The sequence below is a fragment of the Bombus pyrosoma genome, linkage group LG6 (genome assembly GCF_014825855.1).
Source record: "Bombus pyrosoma isolate SC7728 linkage group LG6, ASM1482585v1, whole genome shotgun sequence".
Classification (NCBI taxonomy): Eukaryota; Metazoa; Arthropoda; class Insecta; order Hymenoptera; family Apidae; genus Bombus; species Bombus pyrosoma.
The window spans coordinates 15,437,944-15,462,652 of record NC_057775.1 but is presented as its reverse complement, the minus strand read 5'-3'; the positions used below and the strand labels follow the sequence as shown (position 1 = coordinate 15,462,652).

At 36.1% G+C, this 24,709-nt stretch overlaps 1 protein-coding gene across 6 annotated transcripts in view; it reads right to left on the bottom strand.

Moving 5' to 3' along the window:
* LOC122568329 (probable serine/threonine-protein kinase dyrk2) overlaps nt 1-24,709 on the bottom strand; it is a 270,663-nt gene that overhangs the window by 7,208 nt on the left and 238,746 nt on the right. For 5 of the 6 annotated variants that reach the window (XM_043727957.1, XM_043727955.1, XM_043727960.1 and 2 more), the window contains 7 exons: nt 4,415-4,556; nt 3,405-3,621; nt 1,882-1,980; nt 1,540-1,698; nt 1,096-1,234; nt 400-715; nt 122-263 (listed from right to left, as the gene is read on the bottom strand). In XM_043727957.1, coding sequence (XP_043583892.1) covers nt 122-263; nt 400-715; nt 1,096-1,234; nt 1,540-1,698; nt 1,882-1,980; nt 3,405-3,621; nt 4,415-4,556 — 1,214 coding nt within the window. The remainder of the gene's footprint in view (nt 1-121; nt 264-399; nt 716-1,095; nt 1,235-1,539; nt 1,699-1,881; nt 1,981-3,404; nt 3,622-4,414; nt 4,557-24,709) is intronic. The other variant, XM_043727959.1, reaches the window with a different exon arrangement.

Sequence of the window (24,709 nt, the reverse complement as noted above, 5' to 3'; positions counted from 1 at the left end):
GTATAGGTCATATATCAATCAAAATTTCTCCAAAACGAACACGCGATAAATAATCTTTTGCGATTCTCTCCTTTTTTCAGGACGGCAAGAACGTAATCAAAAATTATCAGAAGAAACTTACTCGAGGCATCTGCGAACGAAGTCAACGAAAAGTGTGTCAGTGCAACGGAGAGCTATGGCAAGATTCCTGCTACCAGCCCACCTTTTCTTGCCCTTGCTGTTTGTCACGCATCGAGGACTTCCCTTCGGATCTGAAACCGATCCTTTTGATTTTAGCTTTACTATTACGTATTACCTCTGTCCAATATCCTTAATAAAAGATCTACCACTATAATTTATCAACTTCTCAATGATACAGTACGCATAATAAGAACATCCCCACTTTACGTTTCTACTCACCGAAGAAAAGCCTGCGACGTGTCGCGTGATCGATAATATGTTCCGGCGGAAGGCCAAGAACTTCCATGATGCAGGCAAGCTGTTCGATCTCATCCTCGCCGGGGAATAACGGGCAACCGGTGTAAAGTTCGGCCAAAATGCAGCCTAAACTCCACATATCGATCGGCGTACCATATGGAAGACCCAGAATCACTTCTGGACTTCGATAAAACCTGGACTGAAGGTATGTATATACACGCTGATGACTGTAACACGAGGATCCGAAATCTATCACCTTAATCGAGCTGCATCCCCGCTGTTTCAGAAGCACGTTTTCCTGCAACGAACAAGAACGACGGATTAGAAAATAGCGTTAACCACAGGGAGAGACCTCACTCCCATTAACCCTTTGCATTCTTTGCTCTTTACATCACTGTTTACTTTGAACACGGTCCGCTCATTAACGCGTCAACTACCGAGAAGTTGGGACCTTTATCAACTGAACAGAGATATTTTCTTTGATTTTGTGGAAAAATTGATCGGCACAAAGGAAATATAGAAACTTTAACGAGGTTTTAATTCTAGAAGAAAAAGAAAAGGAGAAGAAAAAGAAGAACTGTGGAACTGAGAATTCACAGTTTTTAGTTAAGAAGTTTAGCTTTTGAATTTTATCAATGAGATTGTAATTTATAGGGAGATGAAACATGGTATACTTACGGGTTTCAAATCGCAATGAATGATCTTCTCTCGATACAGCAGTCTCAGGCAGCTAACTAACGAATTGGCGAATCGTCGTATTAGGCTCAGGCTAAATCCCTTATAGTTATTCTTTTTGATTAGCTCGTACAAATTCAAACTGTAAGAAGAAACACGATCTATGTGAGTAATTTTGTACAAGAAATTTTCCACAGTTATAACGGTGCATTTTCAGAGATTCGAAAGATTTGCGTGCAAAATATATGGACAAAATCTTGTTTCTCTCCCTAACGTTATATATGTACCTTTTCATATACCTTTCAGAGTGATTTCTTTGGTACAAGCTTTTCACTTTAGTCATCGGTACACTTCTATTGTTGGAACGCTATCAAGTACATGTTTCCCCAAAAGAGGAGAGCTAAGATTAAAGGAAAAACTGAAACGAAGACAAAGCATACTTCGTACCTCATTAACTCAAAGGTGATGCACAAATGGTTCCTAAAGTAGAAGTATTCTAGCATGTGTATCACATTGTGCGACGCGTTCGCCTCCAAATCCTTCTTCCTGAGATGTTCCAAGATCTCCACTTCGACGAGCGCCTGATGATGGAATCTCTTTTTGTTCCTGCAAAGAAGTACGTTGTATGATATGTCGCTTTAGGATCGAACAAAACCGGATAGGTACGCGTGAAAGGAAACGCAGGATGAGCAACGATAAAAACGAGCCATGATCGTAAACGTGAATCTGTATGGTAAAATAAACTGATTCATCGAAGAGACATCAGGGATCGTTAAGACGTTCGCTCACCTGATGATCTTGATGGCGATGTACTGTCCCGTCTTGTGATCCAACGCTCTGATCACTTGTCCAAAGCTTCCTTTCCCGATCACCTCCAATATCTCGTATCTGTACAGAAAATGACGAGTTTTTAGTGCTACGAACATTTTTTTAGAATATAAATTTAAGATCTTTGGAATATTTTTCCGGATTTTCTTTCTTATTATGCCTTTGGTATCTTCATGTCGTACTATTTATGGTTATATTTGTATGATCGCAACTGCTTTTTAAATTATACCGCAAGGTAGCTTCTTTTCTATATTTCGATTTGGAGCTATATTTCGATGAAAAGCTTCGAAGAGTCGTTTGTCGTTGAGCAAGACACTGATAATAATGCTATTGAAATTATTAAAAATGATCTCAAGCCTCGTAACTTAGAAGTTATATATTTCGATGTATTCATACTTTCTAATGTGTTCATTTATCATTAAATTGAAGAATTTTAATCTTAATAGAGATTTTAATTTGTAACAACTCTCACTCTTTTTCATTAAAATATTAGATTATGTCTGACGTATGAAATAAAAAAAAAGACGTAACTTATAGGCCTGATTTTTCTACAGTTATCAAAATTGAGATCTCTGTAAATCGTGTTAATTTATAGAAGGTATTCTGTAAGGGTTACAGCTAGTTCTTTTAAGAAAGTTTTGATGACGAGTATAATACCGACTCGTAAATGTCGCAAATATCTAATTTCCAAGTTATAACGAAATACATTGAAACGTACTTTAGATCGAAGAATCGTAGATTCAGTTTTCATAGGACGTTCTCACGATAGATAGTGCGTTTGTTCTGCTCACAAAATGATCGAAGCCTGTAAGCTTGTTTCTTTCAAGCAGCGTATCTCGTTTCGCGTAGAATGATTGCTCCTCGATACTCTACTTCTGATTTAAGTAACAACAGGGCAAAAGAAACGTGGACGCGATTGCGTGCTACGAACATGACTTGGAAGGCGATATTTACCGTTTCAGTTGCATCGTCTTAAGCTTTTCTCTTCGCTTTGAAGTATTATCTTGCAATTTATAACATAAAGCTGATTGTGTAACCTTGAACGTACACAAAGATTAAGTGGAAGATTTATTTACACAAACATTTATTTCCTTAATTTCTATCCAACGTGAACGAGCTATGATGGAAAATTCGAGTAGTCTGATTAATCGGAAGGAAAATTTTCCGTGAGGAACGATTATAGATAAAAACAGAGCATCGATTTATTAGGCGAATAAAACGAGAGAAAGATTAAAAAGCTGCTTTAGGAATATAAAAATCACGACAATTACGTTTTATTTCTCGGTTTAATCGACGAACAGAATGCGCAACCTATTAAATCGTTTATTGCTGTTAACCGCGGTCGAAACGCGTGGATAATAGGAAACCGTAAAATCGACGCGCGAATAAAACGCTCATTCGAATGTTAAGCTATTAAAATGAAAGTTTCTTAGAGAAAGAGGCAATGACGAAAGATAAATAAAAAGCAAAAATGAAAAACTCACCTGTACGAGATATGATCGTGGAAGACCTTGTTGTAACTACCATTTTCGTCGTCGTATCCACCATTTTGGGCTGCGCCTTCCTCGCCACGGATTTTCGTGGCTGACAGTCCGAGATACCAAATCTCCGAGTATTTTTCGATTTCGGCGCGCTCGAACTCGGTGAGCCTCGAACCATAATACTTGAGAGCTTCCGCAGCTGTCATTGGCAATCTCCCAGCTGTTTTTTTTTTTTTTAAATAATATATAGATCATGGCAATGTATAAGATATAGCATGAAATATAAAAGAAATGTAACTTGATATTAACAAATTTTTGTTTACAATTTACGTCTCTTATCGTGTTTTATTTCTTTAGGATAAATTAATATTACGAACAGATTGGCACAAGTCAGTATTCCATTGAAATGTTTGTGATTGTAGAGCGTGACGATGCTTCTTGAATTTAAAATTATTGACGAAGTTAGTGCAAGTTACTTATCGAAATCGAAATCAAAATTATAAGTGAAAAAAATGTAAAATATGAACATGTTCGCTTTTATGTTCGCTACCGTGAACAGTTTATATTAAATGAACATTTTAAAATCACTTTCAGCTTGTAAAAACAGGCAAATGAAATTTCTTAGAACGCAATCTAATCGTTTCTTATCGCTTTCTTCCTCGAATATAATTTTCTTTCATAACTGTTACAATTTGGGGTGCCTGAAAGTGAACGTGAAAATATATTCCTTGAAAACTGCACGAATATAAACGTCATTAAAAACGATGTCAAGGTTCTCAAAAGAAAACAGAAAGAAAAGAGAAAAGGTATTAATTCGCGTAAATCACGTAACCCTATATATTCACGTGCACACACTCTGACTTTATCGATATAATACACAGAGTATCATTTTGATATTCGCAAGAACAACAGAGAATAGCGTTCGAGAATCGTTTATTATTCCCTTGCAGGCACCCTGTGGTTAAGTGATATAGCACCACTTCAATTTTATGCAAATGCGTAATTGTACGTACGATATACGTCGTGAGATGTGGCATTGATAGGTTCGTGTATCGGCATGTTGTTATGAATGTTGTTAGTCGTGGAGTTGGTTGTATTGTTGTTGTCCGACTTGTCCACTCGTGTTGATTTGGGGTGAAAGAATGACAATAATTTCTGAAACAAAGAACCATAAAGTTTTATAAGTAAATATAACCATAAAGCATTATAGAAATCATAAAGTATTATATAGTAATCGTCATATATAGATACGAATGTTTCTAGTAGGTTTTATAAAATAGATATTTCAGAAAATGTTATAAGCTTTGTTACTTGATAATATAAAATATGCTTCTATGCTATTAATAAAGCGATTTATTTTATAAACACAAAGAGAAAAGTTTTATGGGTGGAATATGATAGTTTTTAATAGAATTTTATAAATGATAAATAAAGCATTGAGATAAGAAAAAGATACCTTACTTCGCATATCTACATTTTCCTAAAATTTGACGAGTTCTTAAAAGACTAATAACTTCTCAAGATACCTGGATATATATATTTAAATGTATGTAAAAACTTTGCAACACATAGATTACAAGTTATATTATATTTTTTAATTTTAGCTATAGAATTCATAAAGAGGAAAATTTCGCGTCGAAATACATTTTTTAACGATGATAACGACTATAATTTATACCGTAGAACTGTCCTAGCGGGGCCAAAACTTTTCCATTATCACGTTAGAGATGCCAAGAAAAAATATCACGTTTTCTCACACCGATGCATTCGCAACTTTCAAATTTATTTATCCAGGCTGGGACAAAGAAAGCCGCGTTTTCGTTGCAGTATTTTACAATCACCGAGTTTCTCGAGGGAAAGTGGGGTAACAGGGTGGCTGCAATAAATTCCACCGGTGGACGTTGTCGACAACGAGAATCACGTCGGCGATTACGTTCCCGTGATCGTAATACAATATACGCACGCGAACTCGTTGTGTCTTGGGATATTACTCAGTGAAATCATTGAAAAACTTTTTCAAAGAAAATCTAGGTTACCCACCAATGCAGAAAGAAACCACCCTCTCATGAATTATTATTGCTCTCGGTGAAATATTTAGGAGTCTTTGCGTTTGACGTCTATGAAAATAAAATATTCAGCTGACTTGCTCCATTTGAAGTTAAAAATGTGGAAGAAATGTTGAAATCAAAGATGCAGAATAAAAATAAAATACACTCCCGAGCTAAGAGTAGATAGATTTTCAAAGAGAGGTAATAATTTAAAGAAGAAAATTCATCATAAATCGTGATTAAGATCTTGTAAGAAGAAAGATTCGATTTTTCTTTGTATTTCTATTATTTGTTTACATTGACATATACAAAATGAGATTTTGTTTGATTATATATTGTATATTTTTTCTACATTTCTCTTTATTCCTTTCCCATATGGATAGACTGAATATTGTTAGAAATTTTTCCTTTTGTTTACAGTCTACACGGAAAGTTAAGGATAAAATAAACACATGTATATTCACAATGCATGAAACGAAATTTCTCTGCCGTAAAACGAAATCATTTCCTCTATTCGATCTAAACCATAAACTACGTACCAAACATTTAACGATCACTAAATCTCGCACATGTCACATAAAAAAGTGAGAAAAGGCAGCTCCTCTCTATTTTCCTCTCTAGTCAAACACCATCAATCAACCAGCCAACTTCAAATCTCAAAAAAATGATAAAGAACTATCCTTTGTACCGATCGAGATAAGAAAGGAAAGGAAGAAGAAAGAATAGGAGGAACAGGAAAACCCATGGAACAGGATTAACCCATTTGATTTCTTCGAACTTTATAAAATTGTGCGATCTATATGAAAGAAGAGACAATAATGACGAAATCTTAAAGCAATCGTTAGATTCTTAAATTAGTCGATATGACAATATTAAAAGATAGGATTCAAGCATGTAAATTGCCTGGGAAAAGAATTTTAAGAAGAATTTCTTAGAATTTTGGCCTTTAACGACAAAAAAAAAAAAAAAGAAGAAAAAAGGAAAGGAGCAGATCTCTGAGATAATCTTCTCGAAAATAGAACAAACAAGAATGCCAGTTAGACGCCAGAGAATGTTGGATTATTGACCCTCGACAGTAGCTTAACGAGTTTAACGACACCAGGAGAAGCGGAGCCGACAATTATGTCTCCTCTTTCAGGCATTAAAGCGTTTCGTTTGCGAAGCGTCGCCTTTCCGTGTGGCCAAGGGCAGTCACCGGTCGCTTGTGCCGTTTGAATGACAATCAGCCTGTCTTTGTCTCGTTTCTTCTTCGCCGTAGCGAATGGTGGGGGTTGAACAATCACACGACGACCGTCCGTTAATTTTCTTCGCGAGTCGCGGATTTCGCGATTTACCTCGAACAACCCAATGGAACTCCGCTCTAGAACTGCTCTGCCTAAATTAAGCTACAGTAGAGCTACAAAATTTCTGTCGAATCGACGTTCTGACGAGTAGTACGTCGAAATATAGATCAATATATATCGAACATTTTTATAGAAAGATAATTTGATTTTTGAATCATTGATTGTCCGAATTAACAAATGGATATCTATTTATCTTAAGTAAATATTCAATAGCTTGTTACGAAAGTAGTTTTGCATGCGGTTCGTTCTTCAGGCGTTTCATTTGTCAAAATGCCAGTTCGTCGGGGCATGCATCAACTATAACCGTAACTTTTAAGGAGTGCGTAAAACACGATCGATCGGGACACACCTGGAAACCGACAGAATTCGTTCGTCTACGAGCTCCTTACAAGTAAAGATACGCTGTCGAGATCTTGCTTCACGAGGAAACGTGGGTTTCACGAGATTTTATAATCTTGGATGGTTGATTTGCGAGATTGAAAGCTTTGATGGATCGTTGGATCGTGTTATCGAAGGTGTTGGCAAGGAATGAATGAATGAAGGCTGAGTGGTGTGGGATTCAGAATTTGGAGAGCTTGCGTGATGATTCGTTTTGATTTCCTTACACGTCAAGCATCGATATTGAAGATTAATCGACGCTTTCCATGTATGTTACTTTCGCGCCTGAATGAACTTATTTCGTAAAATTGGTCCGCCACAGGCGAAATTAATATTCCGGAAGAGTCAAACATCGAAACGCTAATTACTTCCTTCTGAACGTGGTAATTATCAAGGCTTCCGCGGACTTACAAGGTTTGGCTGGAGGTTATCATTTACATTGGCAAACGATATACCGCGAACCAGTCGAGTGTTTTTGCATTTCTACTATTTATTTCAGAACGTGATAAAATTTCCTTATTTTTATACGAAGAATCACTCTCTTTTCAATTATCCCATAAATTACTCTCTATCTTCTATGTAGATGAAAACACACGGTATATAATTAACTGTAAATGTAATCGCTACGTTTCAATTTTTTAGATAAATGAAAGTAAAGAAATAAAAAGCGAGAGCCAAGCGCGTTAATCACATGCGATTAAAATAACAGTCGGTTATGTTGTTATACTTTCAGCTGGATAATTGAAAACAAGATATAGAAAGGTTCAAAAGTGCATCGTTTTTCATAAATCACACGAACACTCTGGGTATACTTATTCAATTTTATCTTTTTATAAACATAATTATAGGACTGAAATCTAAATAGAGATATGCTTCACCTATTAAATATTACAATGAGTTCTTTATATAGAGTGGCTCACGAAAATATTTCAACACTTATCGTAGATTCCTACGAGTATTCGAATACATTCGTGAGTGACTGTATATATTTTAGAACATTACATGCATTCCAATAGATATTTATCTGCGTCATAAATTCATGAACATGCGCAATTTAATCACAAGTTATATTAGAGGAATATTCTACCATATTTTATCAGAGGAATGTTCTATTGGAAGATGTTAGAATAGAAGAAAATGAAAAATTGTCTCGTCCATAGCGTTGATTGTATCTCAGAATCTTCTGTTGCTCGCAGGTAGTTCGTCGGCGTAACGCGTAATCCTAAGATCTTGCGTTCATTTGCGTTGAGGACTATAGAGTAGCAATTAAATGGAAGTAAAGTGAAGTCGGTTGGAAGATAATATCGAAATGTCTTTTCTGACCATTAACTAGCCCGATAGGAAGCGATGAATGAAGCATAAATCAAAGTGAAAGGAGAAGTAGATCATCGGAAGTTGAAGATTGAGACTTCTATGGATCTTCTATTCATAGAAGAACAAGCAGCTTCTTCTTCGTTTACAATATCGCTCGTAGAATCGAGTCTCGTTAGTATAACTTGCGAGCAATTTATCGTAACAACGTGTGGATTACGGATATCGTATTCGTTTCTAATACTATGTTAATGCAAATGAGCTACGTTAAGTGAAATAATTTTCCATTGAATGGCGTAATCGAAAAGTTTTTGCATTATATGTAGGTTTTTGCATTGGCTAGGTGAATATTCAGAATAATAAATCGTATCTCTAAATATATCGCACTCTATTTAAGTAGAATGAAGATCTTTAACTTTCTTCATAATCGAAAAATGTAAACTGATATAAGTCCTGGTAATGACAATCTCATATAATAGAACATTTCTGAAATTAACGTCGAACCATCCGCATTTTATATTGATCGTCGAAAAAAGAAATAATGTATTTCAGAAAGAAACAAGCATCCAGTTTCGTAACCACGTAGAGAGAAGAAAATTTACATATCTACGTAATTATGAGACTGCTGATCTTAAATATCAAATATTTATCTGAAAAAGAAAATACACTCTCTGAACGTTTATGAAACAAAATATGAAATAAACTTCTCACTCTCATTTCTAAGAATTATAATAATTATACTGTAGACTTTTATGAAAATTTATATCTTTACAAAGACGACTGAAGGAATAGAATTTAAGCAGATATTTATTTCTAACACTAAATATTATAACAAATAAATACTTCACTTTGGACATTTTATATATCTTTCCGTATTACATACATTCTGTGCAGCTTTAAATTTCACAGCTTATAAATGCACAAAAATCTGCAATGTAATAATAATCCAAGCGAAGAAAATCGAGTAAAGCCAAACAAAATGGCAAATATATAAATTGACGAGATTCCGATGTCGATGAGATTTTCTAAAGAACATTCTTGGAAGCAGGAAAATCCCCTCTTCGTTCATCCGAGATCTATAAATATTTCTTAGCTCCTAAATAATTCACTATAGCTCGCGTAACGTATAATCTTTAGAATCGAGCTTGCTCGCGATCACGCGAACGTCGATGGAAATGTGGAAATTATCGAGTTCGTTCACGTTATATCGAACCAGACCGTCAAGGAGACGATAGCTTCTAGTCTCAATGGACAGTTCGTTGGTTAATCGAGCGGATACTCGAGTTCAGCTCGACAAAATGATTCGCCGCCAATTGATTAAACTGAACGATGATTAAGACCAGACGAATGTTGACATAAATTTCTATTAAGGGGTCACGGGACCGTGCGTAACTGCCATCGTCAAGGAGCATCCCTGTTGGACCAAATTCATTCGCTTTAGGATTTCACGCAATGGTTCTTCTTATGGTTCTTTATGGTGCTGTGTGGTTTGGTGAGATGGTCGGTTGGTCGAATACTTGGCGAGTATAATTTCAATTTCTAGGGTGTTTCGAGTAATTTAAAGGAATACATGCAGCTCAATTAGACTTGCCCATGTTTCCTCGTTTGCGTTAATGGGAAGCGGCTATTGCTGGTCATTGGCCTAAGAGTTGCTTGTTTGGGTAAGTTGCAAGCTGTGGCTGACAACCGCAACTTCTGAATAAAACATTCCTTTAATTAAAAAAAAAAAAGAAAGTGCTTGTTAAGTGACATAGAGAAAATAAGAACGATAATTTCAAAATTTAAGAAAGAAGATTTCGCACCCATAATTACATTAGCCGAATTGGTTTCTTCGATCTTCTTCACGAAGTGTTGTATTATTATACATTATTATCGTGTTTATATGAATGACTCGTACTTTGGGTTTGTTTGTATACGTCGTGGGCTCGTTTTGTGTGCATTGTTTATTTGCCTTTGAAGATCGTTTCTTTTTATATTTGTCGATAGCCTGTGTTAACGATATTATACAAAAATTACTCTATAAATCTGTGTCTATTTAAAATTTCGAAGAATCTCAATGAAAAATTCAATGTGTATCACTAATAATGATTAGTAATAATAAAGTCCTACTTGCTGGCCAATTACTTAATCGAACTTTAACTTATATACGAAAGCAAAATAAAAATTCATATCTAATAAACGAACAAACGTAGCAGATCAATGTCCCAAATTAAAATCACGGAAATCTAATAGAAGTTTCTCATAAATGAGAGCTTTCATAGGGGCAATATCGGACAAAGAAAAACGGTTGACATCGAACTCGGGGTCTCTCGCGTTTCACAACACAGTGCTTCGCTCGATCGACCTCGTGTAATGAAAAATTATTATCGGTCGGCGATCGCATGACTCGCGTCGCTACATCGGCATAAATAAAAAGCAGACGTGCGGAATAACCGAGAGAGACGAAGCTTCTCCCGCTCGTCGCTCCTATAAATTGTAATCGTGCACTCTCCTCTTCGTCTTCCACGTCCTCTTGTTCCTTTTATTCTCTTTTCGTTTTCTCCTCGTTGCCGGGCCTTTACCAGACGGCAGCAAACCGCTCGAAAAGCATAAATAAAGCGCGAGGATTCACGGGTGGCCAACATTCGCGCGGCAACCGATACCGCAAGCCAAAGCCGCTTGACCCTCGACACTCGAAAATTAAAGTACATATCGAGTGGACCTTGTTTTCACCCGACGAGTAAAAACGTTCGATCTTAAAAGCCGAGCTTTAAATAGATTTTCGGGATTTTCGAGAGAAGCATTCTTGGCGAAAGGTTTATGGTTATGGAGATTCTTTGTTCTGGTGGTCATTTTGGTTCCTTGCAATCTGAAGATTCTCCTCAGATGTTTGTAATGTGTCATAACGGAGAATTTCAAGGTGCAAAAGTCTACGGAATCCTTACAAAATGTCCAAGGTAAAGAGCTCGTTATAATATTTAGTATGAACAGCGGAACTGTATTTAGATCATGTTGCTATTATAATGTTTATGAAAGTATGGAATTGCATCGGTAATTAGAAATTCCTAGTTAAATGTGTATCGATAATGATGCTATATTTATAAGTATTCGACCATTTATTTATAAATGTGCAAAGAAGATACAAAAGTACTTCAACCAAATTCTGAATAAATGTAACAGAAAAGCTTTCTGAACAATTTATTTTAGCTCGTTACTATTATCTAATAACAGTAATTTATATCAGTCTTTTCCGAAAGAACAAAGCAATTTAAGACTCGAAATGTTCCAGATACAAATGCGAAAGAGAAACGAGCCAAGTAGAAAGAACGAAACGCGAGGGAAGAAAAGATACGTTCGCAAGAGCGGATTTTTCCCAAGGACGATAGAACGTTCCAAGTCGAATGATGCCGGTGTGCTTCGATCTTCGAGAGATAGGTAGTTACATACGTACAATAATTCCCTATATCCAAGTTATGCATGCGGTTTACCTTGTGACATCTCTTGACTGCAGCCACGCACCTTTCTAACGCGATACCTCGAACGCGACGCAACTGATACGACCTATCACCTACGGGGTGTTCCAAACGTTTTCCTAGCTTCCCATTTTTTTACAGTAATTAATCATTCATGAACATTGCTTACTGCTACTAATGCAATGTATATGCGTGCCGTCTGGAAATACATATAACTTTTCTGAACTTGAAGATTTCATTTTCTACCATTGTCTTTATTGAAGAGTTATTTTTGAATTCACAAAATTGAAGTAATTGTTTGCAGAAGCTTTTAGCATCGTCGCAGTACAAGAGTTATATTTTTGAGTTTAAAAATTAAAATAGTTGCAAAAGTTTGCAACTGTCTGAAAGTTTGACGGAGGGAAAAATCTCTCCTTTTGTAATTTTATGTTTGGTTTCAAATGTGTTGTACTCAAATCCGTGATCTATTAATTGATACTATATAAATCATCGATTTTTTTTAAGGTTGCTTGTAGCAGAAACAGTTATCTAGTAATATGTGTAATATACTGTATATATAATCATTTCAGCTTACTTATTTTAACAAAACCTTGTCTATGAAAACTGTTATAATAAACTTTCCTGTACTGTTACTCCAACAGTCAGTATCAAATACTTCGTAAATTCTACTTTCACGAATTACCAGCTAATTTATAACTCGTAATAAAGCTGAAATTACAGCTCATAAGTTTGATTCAAGCTTGTAAATTCTCCTCAGTATACAAATCCAAGAAAAAAAGGTCACTATCCGTTCAATTTCTGATAAAAGCACACCATCGCAAGATATCCTGATCCCCAACCGTGTAAGATTAATATATTCAGGTATCCTTTCACATACGTCAATAAGTGAAACACGGAAATCTTCGTTGGGGAAAAATCTTCGCGAGGAAAGTGTCAGGAAACCTAAGTGTTAACGGTATCTTTCCTTGGGGGAAACTTATGCCATAAAACATTCCACCGTGAAACCCTTCACGGTCCAAATACGGACAATAAACTTTCTTTGAATCTTTGAACTTCTGCACTTCGTGAAACTATGCTAATTATGGAATTATTCATAGATATGAATCATGTAGTCATGTAGCCGTTTAAATAAGCAAATTAGCTATAGATTTGATATAGGCCGCTTTCACCCTTGTTTGCCTAGTGCAACGTCTGTGAAATTTCCTTCCTTTCCTTTTTCGATGGAAACAAAGCGTTAATATCAGAATACTGTTCATACCGAACATCGATACATATTTTTATTAACATTAACCAGGTAGCTGTTTTTGACGAGCGTACTCGTCGTGAAGAAATGACAATATTTTCTGTTATGACGAACCCTCTCAGTAATAAAATGCAAAAATAAAAGTCATTTCATTACAATTTAATCTTATGTTGTAACAGCTACGCATACTATGTGTTTGACGAGTATACTCGTCATCGCTTACTTTCTGCGACACGTTTCAGGTATATACTTCTCAAAGTTTTCAAAGAGATCGCAACAGCTAACTGATTAAAAGCGTTGATACTTCTATTTGGTCTTCTTAACGATATTCTTCTATATAAAATACGTATATTTAAAACAATTCCTATATAAATAGTAAAAAGATTCGAATTAAAAAGAAATCAAGCTTTTCTTAAATAAAAATTGCTAGCGTATCTTTCACGTAAGCAAGTGGATTTGTAAATATGTTAGCTTCATTGAATATCATTTTTAATTGACTTGCATTTTTAATCTTAATTCGATGCAGCATAAGAACAACCATGGGAACAGGTTTTTAACCGTAGACTTAACCAAAAATTAATCAAATTGCCACAGAGTTCACAATGCTATGATATTAAAATAAATCTAAAAGATATTTATGAAAAATGGTAAATTGGTGATTTCAAGTACTTTTAACATGTTACGTATATTCCTAAAGTTACATCAACGATATAAAAGTATGCAGTTTGGTCAATGACACAAACTTTTTCCATTGAATTTATTCACCTCGTGAAAGTGAAAGAGCAAAAGGGAAAAAATGTTACTTATGGAACACCGGATAGGTGCGTGTACCCACGTACTTACGTGGGATTGGAGACACGTGGGCGTGCAAGGTATCTCGGAAGCGCATTAGAAACGTCACCGAGCTGAGAACAGGGGCTCATTAACCTGCGTGTGCCGCACGCTTGGCCAGGTGGGACGGCTTGCAGTAATTATAAAAGTAACACGGTTACACGCATGATCGTTGATCCGCCATATTGTTGGACCAACCCTATCATGCTTTCATCCGGTGAACTTTCAAAGCCTTTCGTCTCTTGTATAACACTGCACATTTTCAGAGAAGCATAAGGTATATAGTGTTAATAGTTACAAAGACTCTTCATGTAGCATATCAAGTTATTCTGTATGGAAATGTACAGAATTTGTAGATTCAGCGTTATATCGTCGAGAGATTGCAGAGATGTTAATTGATATTTGATATCTCTTCGAGTAGTTTGATTTCATTTTTCTAGCTTCACGCGTGCAAATGTTTGTTACTTTTTATTGAAGGTTAATATTTAATGAACTTAATATTAATTATATATTTGAAAGCGTTAAACAAATGTAAATTGAGATTTAATAGCGCGTTAAATATTTATCATTTCTTATAAAACTGTACTTGTTCATAATTTAAATAAAAAGGAAACTTAAAAAATTGGGACAATGTTTCAAAAAGTATTGAAATATTTTATGACTAATTTTAGTATCGTCTGAGAGCTTTAATATTTACACGAGTACAAATAAGTGAAAATCGAAATCAATTTTGTCGAAAGCATTTGCACGTCTATAGCAAACTGCAAAGCAAAAAGGAGCAAATACGCAAAACCTTGTAACACTAACAAACGAGGCAAACGAACAAGCTTCGTGTGTAACGAACGGGTTTTATATTTTCATCCTTGCTTTCTCTCTGCTATTCCTTCTCTCTCATTCCCGCGAATATTCCCTTGACAATTTCGCAGACAATCCATGCTCCTTCGACTTTAAACCGCTTTCAAAATTCTTCACGCGAAGGGACAGCATCTTTTAGTAGGCTGCCACGCTTCCAGGCTCCCTGGATACGAGTTAATTTAATTTCCTTCGCCGACCGGCTGGCGAATCAAAATTGCATTATTCATACTCGACCGGCGTGGCGCTCATAACATTGACATAACAACGCATGGAATTGCGCTCCTGTAGGTAATTGTCCGACAAGTCCATCTTCAACTTCGAAATGAAGGAACGCTAGCGATCGGCGCTAATCAATTTTCAGCAACAGACCTTTGTGCACGGTATAGTGACTAGCTTTGTTAGGCTTGGACGCAAAGGTCGAACAACAGTTGCCAAGAGTTTGTTGCTTGAAGAAATGAAAGATGGATGAGAAGGATTCATCTGAATGAATTATTACGGTACTGTGTTGCGATGGGTTTGTTGCACTTCCTCCAGGGCGAAGGGATTTTGTTTCGTACGGTAGATTGATGATAAATAATGTATTTTTAAATATACTTGAATATCTTATATATTATTCTTCAATATGTATTTTAATATATTACAAATATGTTAATATATTTTACGTAAATATTTTTCAAATAATAAATTCAAGTCTTTGTTATTAAATAAATATTAAAGGGAAATCTTCATTCCTTGACGTTAGTAATTATTCTGCTATCTTTTTTTATTTTATATCTACTTTTAAAATCACCTCAAGGGATACCGTCACTATTGTTATTAGTACGCAAAGTTTCTACATTTTATTTATTCAACATTGTACTAAAAAAAAATTTTTTTTTTTAGTACTTTCAGTCTCATCTAAAGTTAAGAATTTTCCTAAAATTAAAAAAGTATGACAGAAGCTCACCAAGACCGAAGTTGCCATCCTGAAAACCACGTACAGCGAAAATGCCAGACATTCTGAGGCATCTACACGCACAAAGCGTGCTCGAGTAATTTCGTTAGCAAAAAGTTAAAATTAAGCCAGAGCAATTGGACGACGTGCTCGAGGTAACTTCGGCTTAACGCGAAAATAAAGCTGAAAATAGGCCACAAAAGGGTAGCAGCTTATCAAGCACCGGCCAACGGCAGAATTATTTAAACCGCAATGCACAAAGTATGATCAAGAACGTTGGACCTTAGTTTGGCCGTGTATCAACTCAGCGGCAGTTTGATTAATCGCTCTGCAACGTTAGTTAGGGCCATTAGGACCCTCGAGAATGCTTGTTTTAAGAACACCTTGAAATCCTTTTTCTTTCAACCTTGTATAAGTAATTTTGTATCGCGACTTTAACGCATTATATATATAACGCGATTTGGAATTATTATCAATTGCAGTCGTAAAATTTCTTAGCACAGAATAGAAATATAAAATTACACGAATCGAACGATTGCAGACATAAAGGCTCGATAAAAAGTTTCGACAAAAAGTTGAAGAAAATTAGAAAAGTTTGGGAGAATTAGATTTTCACAATCAGATTTCATTCAATAAGTGTGTACGTATACAATTTTCTTCAACTGACTACGTACGGTCTCGTCGCAAATTGAGCCAATTTACCGTCGATACCTTAATTAACATTACTTACGTTGGCATAATTCGCGAACGCCGTAAGGAATCAATTTTAATCGGTAAAATGATCAAAGATATGTAATCGTCAATTACACGGCGAGCTCTTTAACTGTAGCACAGAATTGAGCGAGGCTTAATAGAAACGGGAGCTTCATTTCACACCAAGTTATCGATATTTGATTCAATGCGTCTCACGAATCGGTAACGCCGGGTGTATCGTAATTGAAAGGAAGTATTCCGTGATGAGTTTGCGGTAATAGAAAGCGCAGCCTATTGAATGAGGAAATAGTTACAGAGAAGATTGAGGTAAAGTGCTCCATGCACTACTTGGTGCGTGACCATTAGAAAAATAGTGTGAAATTGCTTTCAAACAATGCACGTTTTTGAGTTTCCAGAACGATTTTCCGTATTATCTTACGCTTCATGCATTAACTGCTAATTTGCGACCTGTTCCAACGACGAAAACGTGACATAACGGTATAACATTGGTCTGAAAATATGTATTTCCTGTTTCTACCAGCGACGAGGATAGTGGTTTTCCTGGAAATATTCTGAACCCGAGGAAAATCAATAAACGTTTTACGTGTGATTATAGCTGATTTGATAGTTCTAGCAGTAAAAGAGATCATACATTTTTAAATGCAAATTCATGAACGTACGTGATCAGAGATTTTTGTGATCAAAGATATCTGCAGATGCGGATTAGTTAGATAGATTCCTGACTTCTTCGCTAATTCCAATTAGAAGTATCTTACATATAAACAAATATCTAAAATCTTTTGTGATTAATATTCTCCAAAGAAATTTCAATGCTGATTGAGGAATCTCCTTTCTATTTAATTCTTTTGTAGTTTGTTATTTTTTACATTAACACGTGTACTACTAAGTCCAGATAATTGTTAAAAAATGCTCAAGGTATTCGAAGGAGAAATTTTTCATCTACAATATATCCAAATTAACTCAAGAATATTACAGAGAACTAATTATAGTAAATCTCCTTATCTCATAAAATATAGATATATGTTATCCTATAAAAAATATATTATCACAAATTTCTATGATCTTACAAATAGTTATCTTATACTTTTGTACTATACTGTAAATGTAGTAAAATATAGACGACGCGAAGGATGTAACAAGATAATAGAGAGAATCAAGCACAGGTGCGATACAATGAGATAAGAGTTTCTACGTATAATGAGTTATACAAATGCATAAGATGTAAATAGACGGGCTGAAGTACTCGAAAGAGAAGGGAGAAAAGAGGATGCCAAAATTTATTAGCCAGAGCGAGATGCGGAAATTTGAAGGAAGATAGTAACTTCTGAAGAGAAGAGAAAGATAAGCTATGTAGCATATGTGACTCGTGGATACACTTAGTGAAACATCTGGTGGAAGATCGGGTGTGCATGGATAGACTTGAGCCAGAAGAAATCCTAGGAAACGAAATGTTACAGGCCGTGATACATTGGCTGAGAAGAGTAGTGCAATTCAAGAAAAGTAAAAATAGGAAACTAAGAACGATACCAGAGAAAGTTACGATGATAACGCCGTTGCCGTAACGCCGTAGATTCTTCCGTCCTCTTTAGTTGCAGTTACAGGTTTAAATGGCACTAAGTTTAGACGTAAATACGCATGAAGACATTAAAGCGTGGGATGATTAAGTGTGAGTACATTAGACATATTAAACAGGTATATCGTATTATATAACTAAGTCTGATCTAAGTCTAAGTAAACTAAGTTTATTTCCCGAGGAATTTTTCGCGAGATCCAACTTAAACAAGCACAATATACTTATACTTATCTCTAGACCAAATATGTTCTTCGAACATGAAATAACCTTTTTTCGCCTGATCGTCGGAGAAAATTGTGCCTTCGTTGCGGTAGGTTACACAAAACGCGAATTGATTTTCGTTGTTCGAAGGATGCTATCCGAGAAAATCCAAACGCAGCGCATAACTTTCGATTGTTGCGAGAACTAAGCCGTGAACGAGCATATATACAAGTGCTTTTCGCCTTTGTGGCTTTGGCAACAACTAGGTCAATGATAACGTTCAGACTTTGATACCAAACGGTCTCGTCTGCATCTGCATCGATATCGCGCACCTTTTATCCATCGGACCGAAGAAAAATTCCATGAAACATGAGCGATCTCCGTTTTTTTCTGATTACGTCAGTCGTTGATGAAATGGAATTGGTTGATTTTTACGCTCGATAGGGTCGATTTTTGTTCGCTTCTTTCCGTGGAAACCAATTTTTTGGATGATGATGCGACGGTTTTTGTTAGAAAAACTCTGCTAAACTGTATGCATTGATACTGATCCTTCCAGTGACCCTATTAAACTAAGTAAAATTATGTATAAATTTTTTATAGAAAACTAAGCTAAATCTTCGAAACATCAAGGATCTAAATAATATAATTTTCGTGATTCGTGATAAACTGCTAATCAAATACTTAAATTTAACAGCGAGAAGCGCATATATTACACACATATTATTTTCCCGTGAATTTTTCACAAGAAAATCAAATTATATTATTTTTCGAAGCATGAGAAATGAAAAAACAGAAGACAGGTAGGTATAACTATATATTATATACACTTAGAATTCTCATGCATTTATGAAAAATGTAAAGGTGCAAAAGTACATAAAATATCCAAAATATAGTACTCTTTATAATATTTATCGAAACAAAATAATTGCCTATAGCTAGGTTCCATGTTTTAAATTATATTCATAAAAATACGAATTTGCATAAATAACCGTAGTCTAAGCATGTACGTCTAACCATGTCATGTAACACGTTAACATTCTATCGTCGCGTAACACGCGTTGGACGACCCGGTAACCTGCACCTATCTAAACGAACTGCGCAAAACAGCAATTGAAACGAACTGAACGAGTGGACGAGGCACTCGAGACATACGAGAGTAGCAAAGAGCAACAAGCGCGTGAAATTGTTACGTAGGAACGACGACGAGCATGATCGACCAGCCAGACAGACAGGCGGCTCATCCTGTCGTACCTTAATCTTGCATTGTTGCTCGCTCTGTTTGCCAACGGTCTGGTAAATTATGCAGATTGTTCAACGGTTGAACGACGCGACAGAAACGGTTTTCCTGCGTCCAGCGCACTGCGTGGGGAACGAAACCACACGCATCGGCCATGAAGAAGCACTCCGTGCTCGAAGGATTCGAGACGAAAATAGTGGTGCGTGCCGGCACACGTTAAATATTAAACAGTCGCGATGCAAAAACGGAACTGGCTCGCATGCGTCAATCGAACGGTCGCCTCCTTTTTTAACCTCTTACCTGGTAAAGACGAGTTAATTCGTCATTCGGCTTGCTAATATCATCAGCTTGACAATTTGTTATTAAAGGATACTGAGGGATGTTTTTAAGGGTATGGCTACCGTGAATGCGTGTTTTGGCGAATACGCGTGTTCAGAATAATCAAATGTGTAAGATCCTTAAGAATATATTCATTTCCATCTCCAGATGTTTCATTTGTTAGAACGAGAACTGATCGCAACACACATTTGACGTAACCGTAGCTTAATATGTACATCGTTACGTCACTTCTTTACGTGTACATAGATTATATCATATCTACACCTGTAATAGATGTAATTAAGGTTAATTGGATGTCGTTAGCAATTTTGAATTTCCCGCCAGGATTAAGGAACGATGCGGTTAATAGGTTGGTCATAGCGGTTACTTGTATAGCTGGTAGATATTAATGAAATCGTAAGGTCGATCTTAAAGTTGTAAAATCCCGATTAGTTGATATGCTTTGAAGTTTGAAATAAATTGTTATTACGATAATTGCCTTTTATTCTTTTTCTTCTAAAAACATACGCATCGATGTTTAACCGTAAAAGGATTCTTTTAACACAGTAATAGAAGGTCTTCTTAACCAAACTTTGATGAAGTACCTAACTTAATGACACATCGCCATTTAACGTCTTCATCTACGATCTTACTGAGTTATTGGTGTCAATAACTCTGTATGGTGTCAGTAAATAACTGTACACTGAGCAGGCTGTAGCGCATCATAAATTTGGACTTAAATCTCAAATTCCATCGCCAATAAATCAGTTTTCAACGAATCACCAAACCTCACCGAACCAAACTGCATTTCCAGTTTTTCTAATGTCCAAGAAAAATCTAGAAAACATTGACCAATCCTCGCACAGCGAATAACCGTCAACGTCGAAATTTCCAAAACTCAAACAGCGAGAACAAACTCATCAGCCGAAAGCAATGTTCACCGACGAATACATCACACGATTGGTAGCCGACAAAAGCGCGATTCGTATTATCTGTCGTGGCCTGGCCTCGAATAAAACCCGGTAGAAAATACGCTGGCTCGGCCGGTTTCTTTCTCCGGCTGAGCCTCGTGCGCAGGACTAACCCACGTTTCGAATAATAAACTGGTTTCGGAGTTCCGGTTTTCCGTCTTTCTTCGTTCCGATAGCCGGTCGAACCAGAGGATCGCGGGTACGCAAACCTTAATAAGGCAATGAAACCTTTATGCTCATACATGGCGAGACTAGGCAACCGGTGTTTCTTTCTCTCTCTGCCTTTCTGCCAATCTATGGATTCGAGCGGGAAGGAAGCATCCTTTTCTCCTTTTCTAGTATGCGGTTGATCGATCGAGAGACCTGTCCGACGACAGCGACAGCAATCGGTAGAAAACTTATGGATTGGAAGCGCACCGTGTCGATAAATGTTGGCTAAATCTTTAAGCTCGACCTCTCTTGGGTCAATGTAGAATTTATATGTAAAGCTGAGAGTGTTTGTACATATGTAGCACTCGAAGTATAAGATTTGCCATCGTATGTTATTTGCTATATTTTTGATCTTTCGTTACATGTCAAACGCTGTATTCGTATTTATACTTTTGATAGAATTTGAGATTATTTTAATTTTTTAGTAACAGAATATTTGTAGGTCCACGAAGTTCCCATCGAGTTTGTTAAAGCAAAAATTTGATATTTCCTTCCTTTGCGGATTATTTGTATGTTTTTGTTGTAAAAATTTGACCAAAGGTCGCGTATTGGCAGTGGATGTTATTTTGACTACTTGTGTCTAATGGAAAAATTTCATTAAAGGTCAAATAGTGAAGGTATTTTTTTGATTTTTGTAGATATCTGACGCGAAGCTTTGATTAAAGATCAAATACTGATGACGTTGTCCCGGTTATTTGCAGTATTTGAGAAATTTATATTTCTCATGAAATTTCGCTTTATCTTTTATAGGTCCATGAAACCATAGATAGGTTGTTTGCAATTACGAAAATTGGAAATGTTTCATGGTTGCAGGAAAAGTTGCAGGATCTGTTCGTTATTGGTAACAGAAATTACTATTGTGATGTAAGGGGAAAGATCAATTTGCGATAAATTCTCAGTGAGTAATAAACTCCAAGACCATAATAATGCTTCGGCTAGTAAACCTTGAACCTTGAAGTAATTGCGAGTTAACATCCTTTACGCAATATTAATTTGACTGTATTGCAGTATTGATCATTACTGTAACCTATGGAATGCTACTAAAAGAGTTTGAAGGTTACAACGCGGTTTTTTATATAGACATATGTAGACATGTAGACATATGTATTTTCCAAGGTAATTAGGAAATAATAAAGTAAATATCTTTTCCTTCTTTTTATATTAGGATTTATCTTGTTTCCGTTGCTTAAGATATACAAAAAAACATACTCTTATAGATACAAAAAAAAAAAAACATAATCTCTCAAATCCTCAGGAAACTTAATATTTACAAACTACTAATATTTATCATCCTAACCCTAGAGAAGCTGAAACCGAAGAAATCAATAATTCTGAATAATTAGCGCCATCGTATCGACCTAAGAACCTATGTATAGAACGTATTCTCAAATGTCTACGTATTTTCCCTTGACTGTATCGTGTAACAGCAAGCTACGGTTCCCATCGAATCCGCTAAAACCCTACCTTCTAAACGTCAATCTTATCAAAACGTATGTCCCGCTGACGCATTAAAATTCCGTTACACGTTTCCCCATCATACGCGGTGACCTCATGCAACAAGGAATCAAACCTCATAGAAAGAAGACGATTATAGAATCAAAGGGAGAAAGACAGGAAGCAAGAAAAATCCTCGTCGCGATACTTCTGCCTGTAAACGTTACTCGATCAAAGACAATGGAAACCGTGAAGACAATCGAACGTCAAGCCCGTGGAAGCCTTTCATTGCTCAACGTACAAACACACAACACGTGCGCCTTGTTACATGCTCACATACACAACTTATATACAGAATTCTGCGTATTGAAATTCAATCGTGCTGCTGCATCTTGGATGCCTTTGTCGTTCACGTCGTAGGTCGCTGCCGACACAATTTCCGTTTCGTCGACGACAATTCGAATACCGAGTTTCCCGCCCGTTTCCACGATCCAGTGACTAGAGAACACGCGCAAATCACCGGAGCCAAAGCAATTATGTATATCGTATTCATACCCTGTGTCACAGAGTTGTGTACCATTGACTCTTCTCGGCGTTGCTCAGTGTTCTCGTAGCGCTATGAAAAATCACTGTTCTCACAGTGCATTGCGCAAACGATGTTGGAAGATCGTTTTCGAAACGATTCTAAGGTCCATCGAACCACGGTCGATCATCTCTACCGTGAGAATGGATTTTTTAATTGTTTCGCTAGCTGTTGAGATTCTCGTTAAAGATCATCATCCGTTTATTCTTTTATCTGCTTTCTTCTTTTCTCTTTCCCTTTTTTTTTTTTAATTTTTCGTTGTTCACGATTTATCTTGTTTCTACGTTCTTTTTAGTTTTGATCGATGTACGACGAAATGTGCAGGGTTAAAGGAGAGAAGGCATATGGAGTGCAGACATGAGTGGTGCAATCTAGTTTCTCGGCGAACAAAGAAACGATCACACGCTAGATTATCCGGGTTTCGCTTGTCTCGTGCATTATGAACGTTCGGGGACGTAACGATAGTATGACGAAAGGTTTAATTGTGAATAATACGGCTGTCTATCTGCGGTTCTAGAGAAGTAAATATGACTGTGTTAATCGTCGTGTGCTAATGTTGTGTTATTAATTTCATATGCTTTCGAAATCTTCTAAATGAATATTTAAATTGATTCTCCTAATAAGCGATTTCGTTATCTTGTAAATCTTACATATTCGTGAAAAGAAGATGCCAAGTTTAAAAAAGAATATTAATTTCCTTCCTTTTAATTAATAAAGGTTATTAATTTCCTTTCATGGAGCTTATTAAGGAACGACGATATTTCATCAGCTTTTTAATCAATTATATTCCATTGTTTCTTCTTGCTGTACAAAATAATCTTTCCTTTTGTTTTATATATATATTGTAATAAATTCTATATATTTATTATACCTATTAATCCCTTTTAAAATACTTCCATAGAAACAAGAAACGTCTGTTTGATCATAGATATCTAAGTAAATCGTTCTTTTTACCGTAACGTAGGAAAAAAGGCGGAGAGCGGTTCAATTAAACGAACTAACGATTCCGAACATATTACTCGATCTTCAAACGTGAGCAAATAACCAATTATTAACGAAAGCAATTACCGAGTGAATCACAATTATCGGCCATTCGTCTAAAGGAATTTCTAACTTTCACTTGATCGCCTTTAACTGGTAATCGAATCGCAGTGAATTGTTCTAAATGCTTTGCACACTTTCGGTGCATCAAAGGAATAAGCGAAACGCGTGATAAGTTCGATGGGATCAGAAAACGAGATTGCGTTTCGCATCAATCTTTTCTCCCCCTCGTAATCGATTTCCGTTAATTACTCATTAATTTCCGTCGTCTTTATACTCCGCTGTTGTCGAATGAACATTTTCAGGAAACGAGATTGAAGAGCCTTGACGTTCACGTAGAAAAATGTGTGTACACCTACGTTTATACCTTACTTTTGTTATTTTCATACTAGAAATAATCTTAAATTCTGATTGCATGTGAAATTTATTATTAAATAACGTTAAGATTTAATCACAAGTGAGATTTATTGTTAGCAACTGACGATAGATTTTATAACATCGAATACAATGAATAGTTCCTCGAAATAATTTCCTTTAAGCTCGTACGAGTTCCTGTTATTATAAAACGTACTGTAAATGTGCAACATTCATTAGCTAGAAAGTTTTTCCTGTTTGCAAGACAGCATTATGC